Genomic DNA, 15807 nt, shown 5'->3' with positions numbered 1-15807 from the left:
GGTGGCACAGTGTTACAATCTATGTTGTCATGGAAATAGTATTGAATTTATAGTTCCATTTATCCAAAATGATTTTCCAGACTTCATTTCATGGTGAATCATATGGTTGTTACTCTGAGTACAAAGCAATTTTGGGCGGAAAAAAAGTTTCATGTCATGAAAAACAAAAACAGTAAAGCAGTTTCATTACAGAAATACAAATAAATGTGATGTATATAGTGTTGAATCCAACTAAGTGTCTTAAAACTCATGACTAGGTTGGGGAGACATATTATTTCAGAAAATTGTCTTCTTATAGATCGATGCCAATGTCATAGATGACAGTACCATGATATGGGTATTGCCTAGTTGATTGTATTGATTGAATTGATTGTAATTTTCTTGGCATGTAGCTCTTGATCCCCATAGCCAATGCTGTCTTGACCTAAGGTTATTGTTTCTTCATAAACCATCACTGATTGAATTGCCTTCCATCCAGAAAATATACTATTTAATCTGAATTATCTGGCATAAGATCTCAGAGAAGAAACTAAGAAAAGTTTTCACATGAGGCCTTGGGGAAGCAGCTACAAGTCAGATTACTTCAAATTAGACAAGATGCATTACAGTTCTGACTCTATGACAGCCTCTTATTTACCAAGTCCCAGACATATCCCATGTCATTATTCCAGAGAAATATCAGATTATCCATATTTCTCCATTCTCCAAAAGTATGGTTGACTCTGCAGGGTTTATTGTGATCCAGCAACAACATGGATCTCTTCCCTTGAATATATTGAATTGGCCAGAAAGATTCCATCTTAGCAGAAATTCTTTCACAACACCCAAGCTACTATTAATCTCCTTCAACTATAAAAAAAGTAGATCAGGTAGTTTGGCGTAAAATCTATTCAAAGGGAGACAACACAACACACACAATTAAAGCGTTGCTTTTTGTTTTGTGTCGGGTTTTGGTTAGGAGAGACACTATACACATGTAGTATTTGAATAATGGGGACTGAAACATGTAAGCCCTGATACACATCTTATCTTACACATCTGGTAAGCACATCTTACCATCCATTTAGTACCACCAGTTTTACTGCATCAGGAAGGTGTTTCAGAAAATCTATTTTATATCAATGTTTTATATTGATATAAAATGTATTTTATATCAATATGATATATCACACATATGAAGCGCGATGAAGAGATGACAGAAGAGTTAGATAATAGGGTTCTTTGCAGATAGGAAGCTATTGACCCTCCAGGAAGGTTAAAAAAAGAGGGAAGTTCTGAGTGGGCTAACACAAATGTTGTTTCCAAGAAGTGGAATAGTCTTCTGAGAGGGCATCAGAGATCTGAGCCAGTGGTGGGATTCAATTTTTTTTACTACCTGTTCTTTGGGTGTGGCTTGGTAGGCATGGCTTGGTGGGAGTGGCAGGGGAAGGATACTGTAAAATCTCCATTCCCTCCTCACTCCAGGGGAAGGTTACTGCAAAATCCCCATTCCCCTCCGATCAGCTGGGACTCCGGAAGCAGAGAATAGATGTGGGCGTGGCCAGTCAGAGGTGGGTTTCTGAACTACTCAAAATTTGTGCTACCAGTTCTCCAGAATTGGTCAGAACCTGCCGAATATCACCTCTGATCTGAGCTTCTCTCCGACTTAGTTACCACTCATTAGTGCTTCTCACCCAGGAAGCTGTTATGAGTTTGGCCTCATAATTAAACACTACTGAAAGATTCAGCCTTCTTCTCTTCCTTCATGTGATGGGGAAGGAATGGTATCGATGTTCCTCGTTATTCAAAATTAAGGATGGCAATGAGAGACCATTGATTTTGAAGAAGTAGGATATGATTGACTCTGAATTCTCAAGTAAGGGAAATTATCAGTATCCTTTCTCTCAATTCTAATTTCATCAGTTTCTTCACAGTCCAACGTGATCATGGTACATAGAAGAATACAGATTGATGTGGGTATATCTATTGAATGGGAGCAAACCTCAACCAGTAACAAAATATGATGCATCTCAGTGTTGACTCTTTTACCTATCATTGAGTTGGGAAAGGATATGCAGGTTTCTGGATTGCTATCACAATGTGGTAAAATGTTAGATGAGGACTAACCAAGACAAGCGCGAAGTTAGTTGCTCTATTGATCAGTGGTTACCAGGGATGGGGAACAAATAAATGTGTCTCAGACTTTGAATATGACTCAGAAGCTGCATGTAGCACAAAAAGCATTTGCACTTAATTTTAAACTACTGTACAAGCTTTTGATATACCGTATTTTTCGGAGTATAAGACACACCTTTTTCCCTCAAAAAAGAGGCTGAAAATCTGGGTGCATCTTATACACTGAATACAGCATTTGATTTCTCCCAAAACCCTGTCCCCTTCACCAAAATGGCTGTGCATAACTTTTAGGAGGCTTTCAGAGAGCTCCTGGGGGCTGGGGAGGGCAGAAATGAGCAAAAAATGGACTGTTCTTTTGCTCATTTTTGTCCCCCCCAGTGCTCAGGAGCACTCTATAGGCCTCCTAAAGGCTATCCATGCCTTTTTTTTTTTGACAAAAAATGAGGCCATTTTTGCTTGTTTTTGCCCCACCCCATCCCCAGGAGCACTCTACAAGCCTCCTAAAGGCTATACATGCCCTTTAAAAAAAAAAGGCCGTTTTTGCAAAAATTGGCCCGTTTTTGGGAGGTTTGCAGAGTGCAGAAACTTTAAAAAAAAATTACCTCTTCAAAACTTTGGTGCATCTTAAACTCCAGTGCATCTTATATTCCAAAAATATGGTACTTCCTACTCAGATTTTGGTAATAAAGTTTGAAATTTAAATTAGGATTGACAATTTAAGGGGTGTGTACCCAAAATTGTCTGAAATTTTGCAGCACTTTTTCAGATACGTTTGTGAAAGTTTCCTTGAAGTTTAGGTGATTAATTCTAGTTGTATTTAATCAAGTGAACAACTATTGAATAATGTACTAGTGAATGTTCTGATGTTCATAGATGCTGTGTTGTCAAATTCTACACTAAAGAGTTTGGGGCTCAGGGTTTGTGCAAGCAGCTCATTTACTCAATGTTACGATCTCTCTGTGTATTAATCCCTGCCGAGGCATAACTATACAGGTAGTCCTTGACTTACAACAGTTTGTTTACTGGCCATTCAAAGTTACAATGGTTTGTAAGTTTTTCACGTTTATGATCATTGCAGGTGTCTCATTGTCACGTGTTCAAAATTCGGATGCTTGGGCAACTGGTTCAGATGTATGACGGTTGCCGTGTACCAGGTCATGTGATGACCTGCTGATATGAGAAGCAAAATCAATGGAGAAGCCAGATTCATTTAACAACCATATTACTAATTTAATAACTTCAGGGATTCATTTAACAACTGTGGCAAGAAAGGTCATAAAATGGGGCAAAATTCACAACAAATGTCTCACTTAGCAACATAAATTTTGGGCTCAGTTGTGGTTGTAAGTCGAGGGCCATCTTAAATGACTTAAATATTTAAGAGGGACCTTTTGACTGTGGCACCTTAATCATGAAATGTTTTCCCCACATTGATCTGGTTGGCATTGAGAATATTTTCATTTGTCTGCCATGTTAAGATCTGGGTAGCCTCCCAAGCTTCTAACTTTTATTGATTGCATAATAGCCGTGTTTTGTTTGTTGGTTTAAGGTGGTTTGTTTTATTGATTGCATTTCACCATGAGATTTACGGAAAGGGGAAGGAAAGAGTAAATTAATTCCACCTTGTATGGATAAAGGAAAAATGAAATAATAGGTCTCATTCTACCTGTCCAGTTGGAAACAGTATCACTTGGCCCTTTCAGTCATAAAAATGCTCACAATCTGTTCAACCTAATTGTCATAATCATATGCAAAAAAAAAAAAAAATGGAATATTCCTATTTAGGTCTCCATCCATTTTTCTTTTGTATTTATCTATTGGTTTATCTGTCATCATCTCAAACCATGAATTGCCTTAGCCCAAGGGTAATTCAGAAGAAGCATGATAAATACATAAATAGTATGTGACAAGCTACAGAAATTAGCAACTCAAATTCTCAAAGGGTTACGGCTAACGCTGAAGCATTTGCAGCTTTCCGTTTGACATAAAAAGATGAGTAAGTGGGAAAGTGATAGATTGTTGCTGCTCTTTAAATTATTAATTCTTTGGAGGCAGAGGAGTGAGATATTTTGTTTCCCACGGCAACCCAGCCAAAGGATAGCCATGAACTTAAATGGGTTTAAAAAAATGGACAAGACAATAATGAGGAATTAATTTTCAATCCATGGAGCGCCAAGAGAGTATAGATCTAATGTTCAGAAAATAAATGAGAGGTAAATCTGTTCCCGTAAATGTCATATCCTTGGAAATATTTTTCTGGCCACTATGCAAAAGAGAAACTACAAGTAGTTTAGTCATAAACAGGCCTACCTGAGTTTCACATTCTTCATGAAGGTTACCCAAAGATGCTATTTGGAATGTTAAATCATGTATTTCCTGACAGTTAGAACAATTAATCAATGGAACAACTTGCCTCCAGAAGTTGTGAATGCTCCAACACTGGACGTTTTTAAGAAGATGTTGGATAATCATTTGTCTGAAGTGGTGTAGTGTTTCCTGCCTAAACAGTGGGTTGGACTACAAGACCTCCCAGGTCCCTTCCAACTCTGTTTATTCTATTCTATTCTTTGTACAATAGTTAATGATTTTGCCCTTAAAATAGAAGAAAAAAATATATAGAAAAAGCCTTTGCTTCTTTTGTCTTTTTCCTTTTATCTTCTGAAAACATTTCAGTTTCTAACCCTTTGTTTGTTTGTTTGTTTGTTTGTTTATTGGATTTATATGCCGCCTTTTTTCCCAAAGGACTCAGGGTGGTGTACAACATTTAAAAAAACCCCACACATATTACAAAAGTTAAAAAGGAAATTAAATAAAGTATCCAAAAACAAACCCAATTAATATTAACAATAAAATTTTAAAAATTAGATTAAAATTAATAATTAAATTAATCATTAATTTTATTCTGTTCAGGCCAGGTCGGCTTGCTAGAAAAGCCAACTTTTTAGGGCGCGTCGGAAGGACCAGAGGTCGGGGATTATTCCAAGCTCTGGGGACAGCTCAATTCCAGAGGGAAGGCGCTCCCACAGAGAAGGCTCTCCCCCTGGGGGTCTCTAGCCAACACTGTCTGGCCGACATTATTAGCTTTAATATTTGGTCGGATGGAGCGATATAAAATTGCTCAATTTTATACACAAACCAATATAAAGTACTAGATTTAAGCATACTTCTCTGTTTGCAGAATCCGGTTCATAAACTCATTGTATCACGGGTTCCTTAATTTTGAAAGTGATATTCAAACTGCAAAGTCTTTTGAAATTACAGCAACAAGAAATCAAATGCACCATGATAAAACTTAGCCTTCCCTAAATATTTTTGTCATGTTTAAAACCTTACCAAGATATTTGTTACATGGATATAGAGACTTTGCATACAATTTGGTTCTGAGTAAGGATTTAATATGCTACAGCAAATGGCAGTTGAGGATAATTCCTTTCCACACTGCAGCCGAGAGAGGTAATAATAATTAAAGATTAGTCTCTTTAATAGTTGGCTCCACTGAATCAAAGCAAATCATCCCAAATACTTCCTCCAATATTCTGCAGTTGGAATCCTTTTTTTCCTGAATTCCTCCCCAAATAATTTGGCTTCCTATCAGCCCGCTTAATTATTGCCTCTGCGGCTAGTTGGCTGGTTCATTATAAAGGCTGACTGTTTTTAAACAGCTTTTGTGGCTAAAAACCTGGAGCTGCCTTCCCATAACCATATTTTTGGACTACAGTTCCCATTCTCTGAAGCCAGCATCATGTCACCAGGAGGACCAGGTTAGGAATGCTGAACAAAATAAACTGGTATACTTTAGTGTAACTATGTGTGGGCTGAGCATTTTTACATTGTTTTAAAATGCCCCCATCACGATAAAGAAGTATATTATTGCACTGCATTTTTTGCACATTGTTTTGGTTTTAATGGACATTTCATTTTTATAGATTGCTGTGGAATGCATGCTGTTTGTGCAGGGAGTTGGACTAGAAGACCTCCAAGGTCCCCTCCAGCTCTGTTAGTCTTTGTTCTATGTTAGCTAGGTAAAGGTAAAGATTCCCCTCGCACATATGTATTAGCCGTTTCCGACTCTGGGGTGCGGTGCTCATCTCCGTTTCAAAGCCAAAGAGTCAGTGCATCTCTGTGGTCATGCGGGGGTTATTACTTGCTATTTGCAAATTGAGGCGTTTGTTGATTCGCACAAACTGGTTATGTGAATAAGAGTTAGAATTAGCATTCACGTTGTTACCTAGTTTGGGTGATGAAGTGTCTGCAAGTAAACAACCAAGCTCAGAGAAACTAAGGACCCCCTCAGAGTCAACATTATAGTTCCATGCCAACATCTTCCAAATACAACTTGCAGCGCACATAGTAATCCTTTAGGACTGATTCAGTGGTTTCAAAAACATCTGCATGTACTTTAACAAGGTAGCCAAATATTGGCTGGGGGGCTATTATTGTATGGAGCTAACCACTTGGAATTCCCACCTCTGAATATACAGTTTTATAACTGCCTTCCTTGGAGGCAGCTATCATTGGCTTGGGTGCTCTAACCAAGCTTTGTGACTTATTATGATGTTTGAGCAAGGTGCATAGCTGAGCCAAGCATTGCAGAAGAGCTATTCTTTTCATGCCATTATTATAATGTTTCCAAAGACATTTGGCTTGCCAGTAACTGGAAACAGGATTTTATTTATTTGTTCAATTTATAACGCTGCCCACTTGCCAGGTGATTCTGTATCCTGGATTTGATAAATGTTGGTCTTTATGGTTTGAGAGGCATGATGGATATCCTTCTTAAATCTAGGTCTTTATGCTGTCTCAACTGATTGCAGTGGAAAATTAGTTTATAATTTTAAAAATACGGATTATATTCAAAGGAAAGAGAGGGATATAAAATCATTCTGTTTTACGTATAGAAAATAGCATTCTGATTATTTTTAGTCATTAAAACCTACATCGGACAAAGCAGTATCCGTCAATTTGTTCATTGAGTACCAGTTTTGAAGATGTAAGTAGATACAGTTCTATAATCAAAGATTGTAAATTCGGTGTAACTTCATCTTTCCAATACTGAATAATTAACCTTTTTGCCGTGTGAGAAATCCATACTTCATGGACTGATGAAGACCAAAGCACATTAATAAATTAATTGCAATTGAGGATTAAAAAGATATATTTAATGGAGGAAAGTTTCATTGTAAAATTATTCTGAAATCCATAAAGGAATTCCATCAAGAATGATTACCAGTTGTAGACCAACCTGGGACATGAGAATCTTAGTATAGTGACACATGCCCTTGTCACCAATTGATTAGACCAGGGATCCCCAACCTTTGGACAGAGGAAGCAGTGTGTGAGCGCTTGTGCATGTGCCGCTCCACTTACATGTGCAGTAGGTGAGCAGACACACACAGTGCCATTTGCGTGCATGGTAGGCACACATGTCAGCCACTGGCACAAATGGAGCTGTGCACTCATATGGAACCATCCTCTCTTCTCCCCCCCCCCTCCACCAGGCCGCAGAGCTGGAAAGATTGGATACCTCTGTATTTGACATATTGTATATCAGTGGTCCCCAACCTTTTTATCGCCGCGGACCAGTCAGCCTTTGATAATTTTACCGTGGCCCGCTGAGCGCGCGCAGGGGTGGGGGGGCGTTGTTCGCGACGACACATTGATTGTTTATATATCAGATTGTTTTGATTAAACAACTTTTATTTTATTGTATTTAAACATGCCTTACAAAATAAAATACAATTACATAAATATAAAGTGCTTTAATATGCCCCCCCCCCACCCGGACAGACTTATGTTCCTCAAAGACCATCCTGAACCCTCAACCCGGACCAACCTTTCTGCCCGCCCTCCCCCTCCCCACCACATTCGGCGGGCAAAGAACAGAGCGCGCGCGGGCGCGAATGCCGTGGAGAGAGAGAAAATAAATATATATATAAATATATAACTGTTTGGGAGTAAAAGCGGGGAGGCGCACCTGGCCGGGGGGGGGGGAGGAGGAAGGAGGGTGGGAAGGAAGCTGGCAAGCGAAGAACAGAAAGTAATTAGCAAGGATTAAAACGACCTGCCGGAAAAAGGAGAGGGGAAAAAAAAAAACACCAGATCTGACAGCTAGTGCAGCCTCCACCGGAGGGGCTGCAGAAACACACACCGCCAGTCCTGTCCTTCCTTTCCAACCAGTCTCTCTCCGCGCGTGCATACACACACACACACCACACAAACACACACCCGCCGGCAGATATGCACGCACACACACTTTTTTTTTTTGCAATTGGCAGAACTACGGTTTTGTTTCTTTTTTAAAAAAATAATTAAATGGAGGTGGGGTGTGTGTGGAGAGAAAGGGAGAGAAGCGGACACATAAAACCGAGCCGCACTCGCGAACCACAGCATGCATCTGGGTGACAAAATTGCAGGGAGAAAGCAGGAAAAGCCGAGGAGAGAGCAAAAAAAGAAAAGAGCCAGGCCAAGCGCGGCAGGGCGGGAAGGAAGGCGATGATGATTGGGGGAGGTTTGAAAAAGCAGATCCAAGCGCAAAAGTTACTGAGTCATTTCAGCGGCGGCCGGAACAGTTTTCTTGACTCCCTCCCTCTCTCCCTCTCTCTCTCCTCTCTCACTCTCTCACTCTCTCTTTCCCTGGCGATGGATCGGTGCGGGAGGGGAGAGAGAGAAGGGAGGAGACAGCGAGGGAGGGAGGGAGAGAGAGCCGAGGGTGGGACCAAAGGGGGGGGAGAGAAATGCATTTAAGAGGAGCGGATTTAAAAGAACGATCATGGCCCCCGGCCGCTGCGCGGCCCGGTGCCAGGTACTCCACGGCCCGGCACCGGTCCGCGGACCGGGGGTTGGGGACCACTACATAATATCCATCAGTCAGATCATGTTGAATCTGTATGACAGATTCTTCATTGGTTTCCTTTTGTCATCTGGGTGTAATTCAAAGCTGTGGTGTTAACTTATAATACTCTTTATGGCTTAGCACTTACTCATCATCAGGACTGTATTCACTTTCTTGAATCAGCCCAGCCTAGTAGATCGTATTGGGGAAAGCACCTGGTGGTTCTCCACTTCCAAGAGATGTAGGGTATCAAGGCACAAATACACAGTGCTTTACTGTAGCATTGCCCACACGTGGATTGGCCTCTCGTCAAAGTTAGATTAGATCCCCAACGTTCCAGTTGCCTTCCAGAAAGAGTGAAGATGGAGCCCTTTCAGAGTATATTTGGGGGGCTGACACCTGGTTTTTTTTTCTGATTTTTCTACTGAATTGTGTTGTGGATCTATGTATCTTCTACCTTTTGACTGTACTAAATTATGATTGCTTCATATTTGTATTGTTATGAAACTGTTTAGAGTTCCATGATAAATGAGATGGATGAGTTAAATAAATAAACAATGAATATCCCATTTATTTCACATTTCTATAGATATGAGAATCTACAGGGAACAGCTGGGATTTGCTCCAATTAATATAGGAGAAATTTCTGAATTGCTCCACAGTATCAATAATTTTTTATATAGAAGATAAATATAAGACCAATAAAAGACAGGTCATCCATAACACTTTACGCTGAGTCACAGTTATACTTGAAATGTCTTTGCTTTGTGCAATAAAGCAGGCCAATAAGTCCAATGCCAAGTTACTCTTTTCAGAGAGGATAAAGGAAATTCCTGATGAGTTTCAGGGAAAATCTTCATAAATGAAGGGAAAAAATATTTTAATCACTCTAGTGCAAGAGTTAATCTGATTGATAAAAGACAGAAGCAATCTGTATTTAAACAACTTTTGTTTCAGATATTTCCAGTATACCATTTCAAAAGTTTTATGCACATCCAGGCAGATCTCCTAATATCAAATATTATGTTTATAAAATATTGGATAAAATCAATGCCCTTCTTTATATTTATGGACACAAATAAAAAACAGGAATTTCCTTAAAATATGATCAATCTTGATTTGAAATTGTTTGGCATATTTTGAATATTATTATTCTACCATAATATACTATAAATATGTCAATTAATTTAAGGAAGATTGGGATTTAGTTTATTGTGAATGAGCAATAAAATGTAATTTATCCTTATTGATGGTTTCATTGATTTTAAGTAAATGGAATTGAGGCTGTCCAACTGAAGGCCAAATTGTGTTAAATTTGTTTAATTTATTCATCAGTGCATGAATATATCATGTGATTTTTTTTTGTATAAATTGACTTTTTCCAAACCTGGAGGCTGTTAATTTGTTTGAGATTATGAATGATCTATGAGGCTGGGAATAGGAAGTCAACACAATTAACACTTATCTTTTAGCTCTGCCAAGCCAATGTATTATCTGCTAAATTCCCATGCTCTTCTTCAGGAAATTTAAAAACAAAAAGGATGGCAAAAGCATTTGTTGCTGTTGTGTAATTTTCCACTCTGCTTTATACCAACATACACACATAAAACTTAGATGTAGTCCAGACAAGAAGTATCAACCATGAATACCAGCACTACCTTTATTATAAAGGTTAACAGAATCTTTCCAGTCTGAAAACATGTCTCTCTTCCCTCACCTTTACAGCCCAAGAAACTAGGGGGAGTTTGCTATGCCCCCATTGCTTCTTAACTGCATTTCATCTGACCCTTGTCCAGTCTATTCCTATCTCTCAGGGACATTCTCCTAGACCATTACATCTTGAAAGAAAATTCCGCTTTGTTTGGAGGCCCTCATTTTGCTGAAAGTCCAGCTTCTTGGAATCACTGGATTCCAGAATATAACACAAGTAATTGGCTATAGAACAAATCCCTGTTAGTGTCATTTTCAGAATTCAGAATGCTTTTGCTCTTTGGGGTTATAGCTTAGATATGAAAATGTGCTAATTTGGACTATAGAAATGGAATCAATTTAAAATTCATTAAACTAGATTATTCTGAAATATTAAAAGGTAAAGGAGAATATCCTGACTTTTTAAAAATAGTTGGAAGTAACTCTAAATTATAGGGAATGTTACAAAGGGGGTGGGAGTGTTAAACTAGAATATTACTATACAATCCATAACTTCTCTGCTGAATTATTTTCATACCAGTTAAGAACCTTGGAACAGATGCGGTAGCTCAGGGGCTAAGATGCTGAGCTTGTTGATCAGAAAGGTCAGCAGTTCGGTGGTTTGAATCCTTAGCGCCGCATAACAGAATGAGTTCCTGTTACTTGTCCCAGCTTCTGCCAACCTAGCAGTTCGAAAGCATGTAAAAATGCAAGTAGAAAAATAGAACCACCTTTGGTGGGAAGGTAACAGCATTCTGTGCGCCTTCGGTTTTTAGTAATGCTGGTCACATGACCACGGAGACAACTTCAGACAGCGCTGGCTTTGAAATGGAGATGAGCACCACCCCCTAGAGTCGGGAATAACTAGCACATATATGCGAGGGTAACCTTTACCCTTTACCTAAGAAACTTGGGAGGAAAGAATGATAATGATTTTGAGTTTCCAAAGAAAAGCTGTCCCTGGCAAATATTTTCAATTCTGGGCATCCACAAGGAAAGCTAAAGAATCTGGAGAATCATTGCCAGATGCTAGCTTACAGATCTGAGCTAGAGACAGATAGTCTTTCATTTAGCAATTTACAGACTACCAGTAAATCAATTATCTAATTTACTATAATGCTAAACATTTGTAATAACTCAAGACACAGCAAGATTAGTTTTATGCATCTGCTGAATCCCAATCCATCGTCATCATCAATTATTAGGATCTCACTTTTGCAGTCTAGCACACTTAGTTGGAAATTGCCAAGTATAGGTGATGCTACCGCTGAAAGCACCCATGCAGGTGAAGGAAATACTCAGCTGCAGATGTTGCTAACACAGCAAGGGTTTATTATCACAGAACAGCAGTCGGTGCACAGATGTTGGTTATTCAAGACAGAAGGCCACCCACATGTTGCCGTGAGCATGCCTGCCCCTAATTTGTAGTGCCTTTCAGTTAATAAATTAGGACAGTTCCTGCAGAAAAGCAGATGGAGTGAAGCTGTTGTTTGATTGCCTTCATATTTGTATAAGCTGTAAAATCACTATGTCTGGCTAATGTGCTTCCATACCAACCACTCTCTCTTCTCCGAAGGCAGAACTGTTCAAACATTCTGTCTTAATTATACTCCATATGCATTTATTTTTCCATAAGAGAGAATTCCATTGGGAAAAATGATGCAGTGTTTAACCTAAAGACTAAATAATTGTCACAACTGTTAAGAGTACCACTGTAGATGTAAATACAACTTGGTAATTCATATAGAAGTGTTTTCCTAACTGTTTGTTCAACCACCACCACCCCAAAAAAGAGATGGACCTGTGAAGAAATTTGTTAGGGAGTCCTTATCACCGTCAGTGGTTAATGATGTTTGTATCTCTTCGTTACATATGAACACATATTTAAAACCAGGGAATTATTAATGTGTTATTCAGCCAGCAATGGGATAATGTAAGTGACTAAATGAGGCAGAGGCAGGGATCCAGGGATGGGATCCTACCAGTTTAACAACTGGTTCACTAATCACGCTTTGCACGCATACACAGTTTACAGAAAACTCACCACCTGCGTTACTGCTGGCAGGGAAAACAGCTGAGGTGCAGCAATCCACTCTGCCGCACCGATCAGCTGGGCTTCAGAAAAGGAAATATAGGTGAGTATAGTGCAGGGGCGATCAGTCGGGCAGGCCCAGCTGATAGTCGGAGCTACCGGTTCGCCTGAACCGGTCTGAACCGGTAGAATCCCACCCCTGTAGGGATCTATCAAAATGGAATTGCAGGATTCAAAGTTGTCATATGACTCTATTATCCCTCATCTGATCTTGAATCTCCTTGTATATCTGTTGTAATTAGATGTTATAGCTTGGTCTCAAAAGTTCTGCATCTGTTATTATTAAGGGGAATGGGTTTTGAATTGAAACTGATTTTTCATACATCTTCTTGGACTTCATCTAATCCTCCTAGACCTGTAAGTAACAGTAATAATAAAATAACATAGGTGAGGTAGTAGCCCAAGAGGGAAAGACAATGAGATTTATTCAGTAAACTTCATGACAAAGCCAGAGATTTAATCTTTCGTCTCCTGGATCGACAAAGGCAACACATTATCTTGCCTTCAGGTTCTCAAAAATGCCTTTTCCTCTCATTTTTCACAGATGCAGATTTATTTTTACAACCCCGATGACTTTGACAGCTTCGGGACAGCCATCCAGGAAAAAAGGATCATAGGAACCATGGCTGTGTTTTTTCAGGTAAGTTTATTTCATGGTCTTTACTCCAAGTGGTAAAGTTCTCCCATCCCCCTTCCATGATTATTATTGTTGTTGTTATTGTTCGTTGAATTGTTCCCCATTTAATGAATGCATCTGTTTTCTCACTTACACCTGTCTAAATGAAGGATATTTCATATTGTCTGCTCCGCGATTTAAAATGTAAATAAGTGTTTTTTAGAAACATAATGAGAACCTTTGCATGAATTATTCTGATTTTTATAGCTGCCTGACTGGTGCACAGATTGGAGAGCACATTTATCATAAAAGTTGCCTTGCTATCAGAGCACATTGCTCAGAATATTAACAGGCCAGTTAAGCTGGAGGAAAACTTTAAATTTGGTTGCAACTTATCGATCAACATTGTCGGTGCTTCTCTTCTCAACATCCTTCCACCATCATAACCCCACCACCCCAGAATGGCATCTTACTTCTAAATCCAGTAACTAAATTTCTCAGAGAAACTGGTTTTTCCATTTCAGTGAATTTATGGAGCTCCTTTTTGTGATGGGCTTTTTTTTCCCCCACCAGACTGAATGTTCTGTGAGCTCATTTACAGGTTCAGCACACCTGAGGACTTGTTGTATTTTCCAGGGGCCCTGCTTGTGATGGCTGACAGGCCAAGCCAAATTGGAGCGGTCTTCGACTCCTTTGTCTCATTATATTGGAGAAATGGTTTTCCTTTCCTGACTTAAAGGATAAATTGAGGGGAAAGTGATGGTTTGACTTTATTCCAGAAGGCTGCCACATATAAACGATACATCTTTCAGTGTGAACGAGGAAGCTCAAACTATTTGGTGTGAAATGTAGCTGTCTGTTTATATCTATATCTGTTTCTCTATCAATCTGCATTAATCTTCAGCAGTAGCCTAAGGGCTATGATTGGAGAATGCAGCAATAAAAATGTGCTAAGATACAGAGGAAGAAAACATACAGCATGACAGAAACAGGGTATTTTTTTCCCCATGAAAGATTATGGTTTTGGGGGAACTACTATGCGTACAACATTCTGCTTTCAAATTTAAAACCTACAGTATTGTATACCTATTTGTTTATTTAAACTATCTACATTATGCATATCCTTCCACAAAGATCTAAATATCACACAGCAAAATATAGAAATATAAAGCAACAAATGGTCCCATAGAAAACAAAACACAGTGGCTGTATACACACATGTAAATCAATCAGCTAACGATCTGGCAGCTGCATTTGCACAATGTGGTAAACTTTATTATTAACTATCTGGATCAGACTTTTTGTGTGTGGTTTAATGCATTGTGTGAAACCCTTGGTTAATTTATAGTTCCTTGTACTGCACACACCCAGAAAAATGTCCATTTCAGGATCCTGGGTAGATATGCTGTGTGAATGCAGCCGTTAACAAAGTCAAAACAGCAATTTGATTAAAACAGCAAGAGTCTCGTACATGAAAAAAGACTGTCCCCAAAAGAAACATCCAGACAACTTCTGGAAGATTATTTCTGATGTAAATTCTGGTTGTTAGCAAGGAGCTGAGGTTGGCCTTTCTCCAATGAAAGTTCAAAGCCTAAGTGCAGTTCCCCCCAAAAAACTCAATTTGGGGGGAGATATCAGAAACCTTCCAAAAATAATCACATTCATATAAGGAAAGATACAGTTTTCATCCTGGCCTATTTTTTCTTTGTCTGCGTAACCAAAACCTTCAAGTACAGGTAATCCTCAACTTACGGCTACAATTTTATTTATTTATGAAATGTATATGCCACCCATCTAAAGATTGAGTGACTCTGGGTAGCTATTCTGGACCAGAATTTCTGTTAAGTGAGTGAGTCATGCCTGATCTTATGACCTCTTTTGCCAGGATTGTTAAGCAAATCATTGCACTAAAAGAGAATCACATCATCATGAAGCAAACTGGGGTTCCCCCGTTGACTTTGCTTGTTGGTAGCCAGTTAGGATGGTCACAAATGGTGATCACATAACCCTAGGATGCAAAACATGTACCAGTTGTACAAATATGTGCCAAATTTGGATCAAATGACCAGGGGGAATGCTGTGAGGATTCGTTGTAAGTTACTTTTTTTTTCAATGCCATTTTAACTTTGATTAGTTGCTAAATGAAAAGTTGTAAGTCGAGGATGACCTATATATTTATCTTATGCCTATATTGCAGTTCTATCCAAATTAAGACACAGCCACCCCTGGCAGTGTATAACCCCACCCTCAAATCCTTCAGTCACAGCAAAAGAGCTAGTAAACATCCGCTTTTGCCTAACAGTGATTTTCTGAACCTTTCGGTTTTCCTTTGCTGTAGAGATTCCAGTGATGAAAACATTCCAAAGTATTTAGCTGTATTTGTCTGAATAAAATAATAATGGTGCTAACAGCTTATTATCGCTAGAGCTCATTATCTTAGGTTTCAGTAACATTGGGCACACT

General features: G+C 39.0%; 1 protein-coding gene across 7 annotated transcripts in view; it reads left to right on the top strand.

The window, feature by feature from the left end:
* Nucleotides 1-15807, top strand: part of PTPRG (protein tyrosine phosphatase receptor type G) — a 731369-nt gene that overhangs the window by 488401 nt on the left and 227161 nt on the right. For all 7 annotated transcript variants that reach the window (XM_032209412.1, XM_032209411.1, XM_032209409.1 and 4 more), the window contains exon 5: nt 13273-13368. In XM_032209412.1, coding sequence (XP_032065303.1) covers nt 13273-13368 — 96 coding nt within the window. The remainder of the gene's footprint in view (nt 1-13272; nt 13369-15807) is intronic.

Source organism: Thamnophis elegans, chromosome 2, assembly GCF_009769535.1.
Source record: "Thamnophis elegans isolate rThaEle1 chromosome 2, rThaEle1.pri, whole genome shotgun sequence".
In the NCBI taxonomy this organism is placed as follows: Eukaryota; Metazoa; Chordata; class Lepidosauria; order Squamata; family Colubridae; genus Thamnophis; species Thamnophis elegans.
Note: the sequence above shows the minus strand (reverse complement) of the source record. Positions and strands in the feature narration are given on the sequence as shown.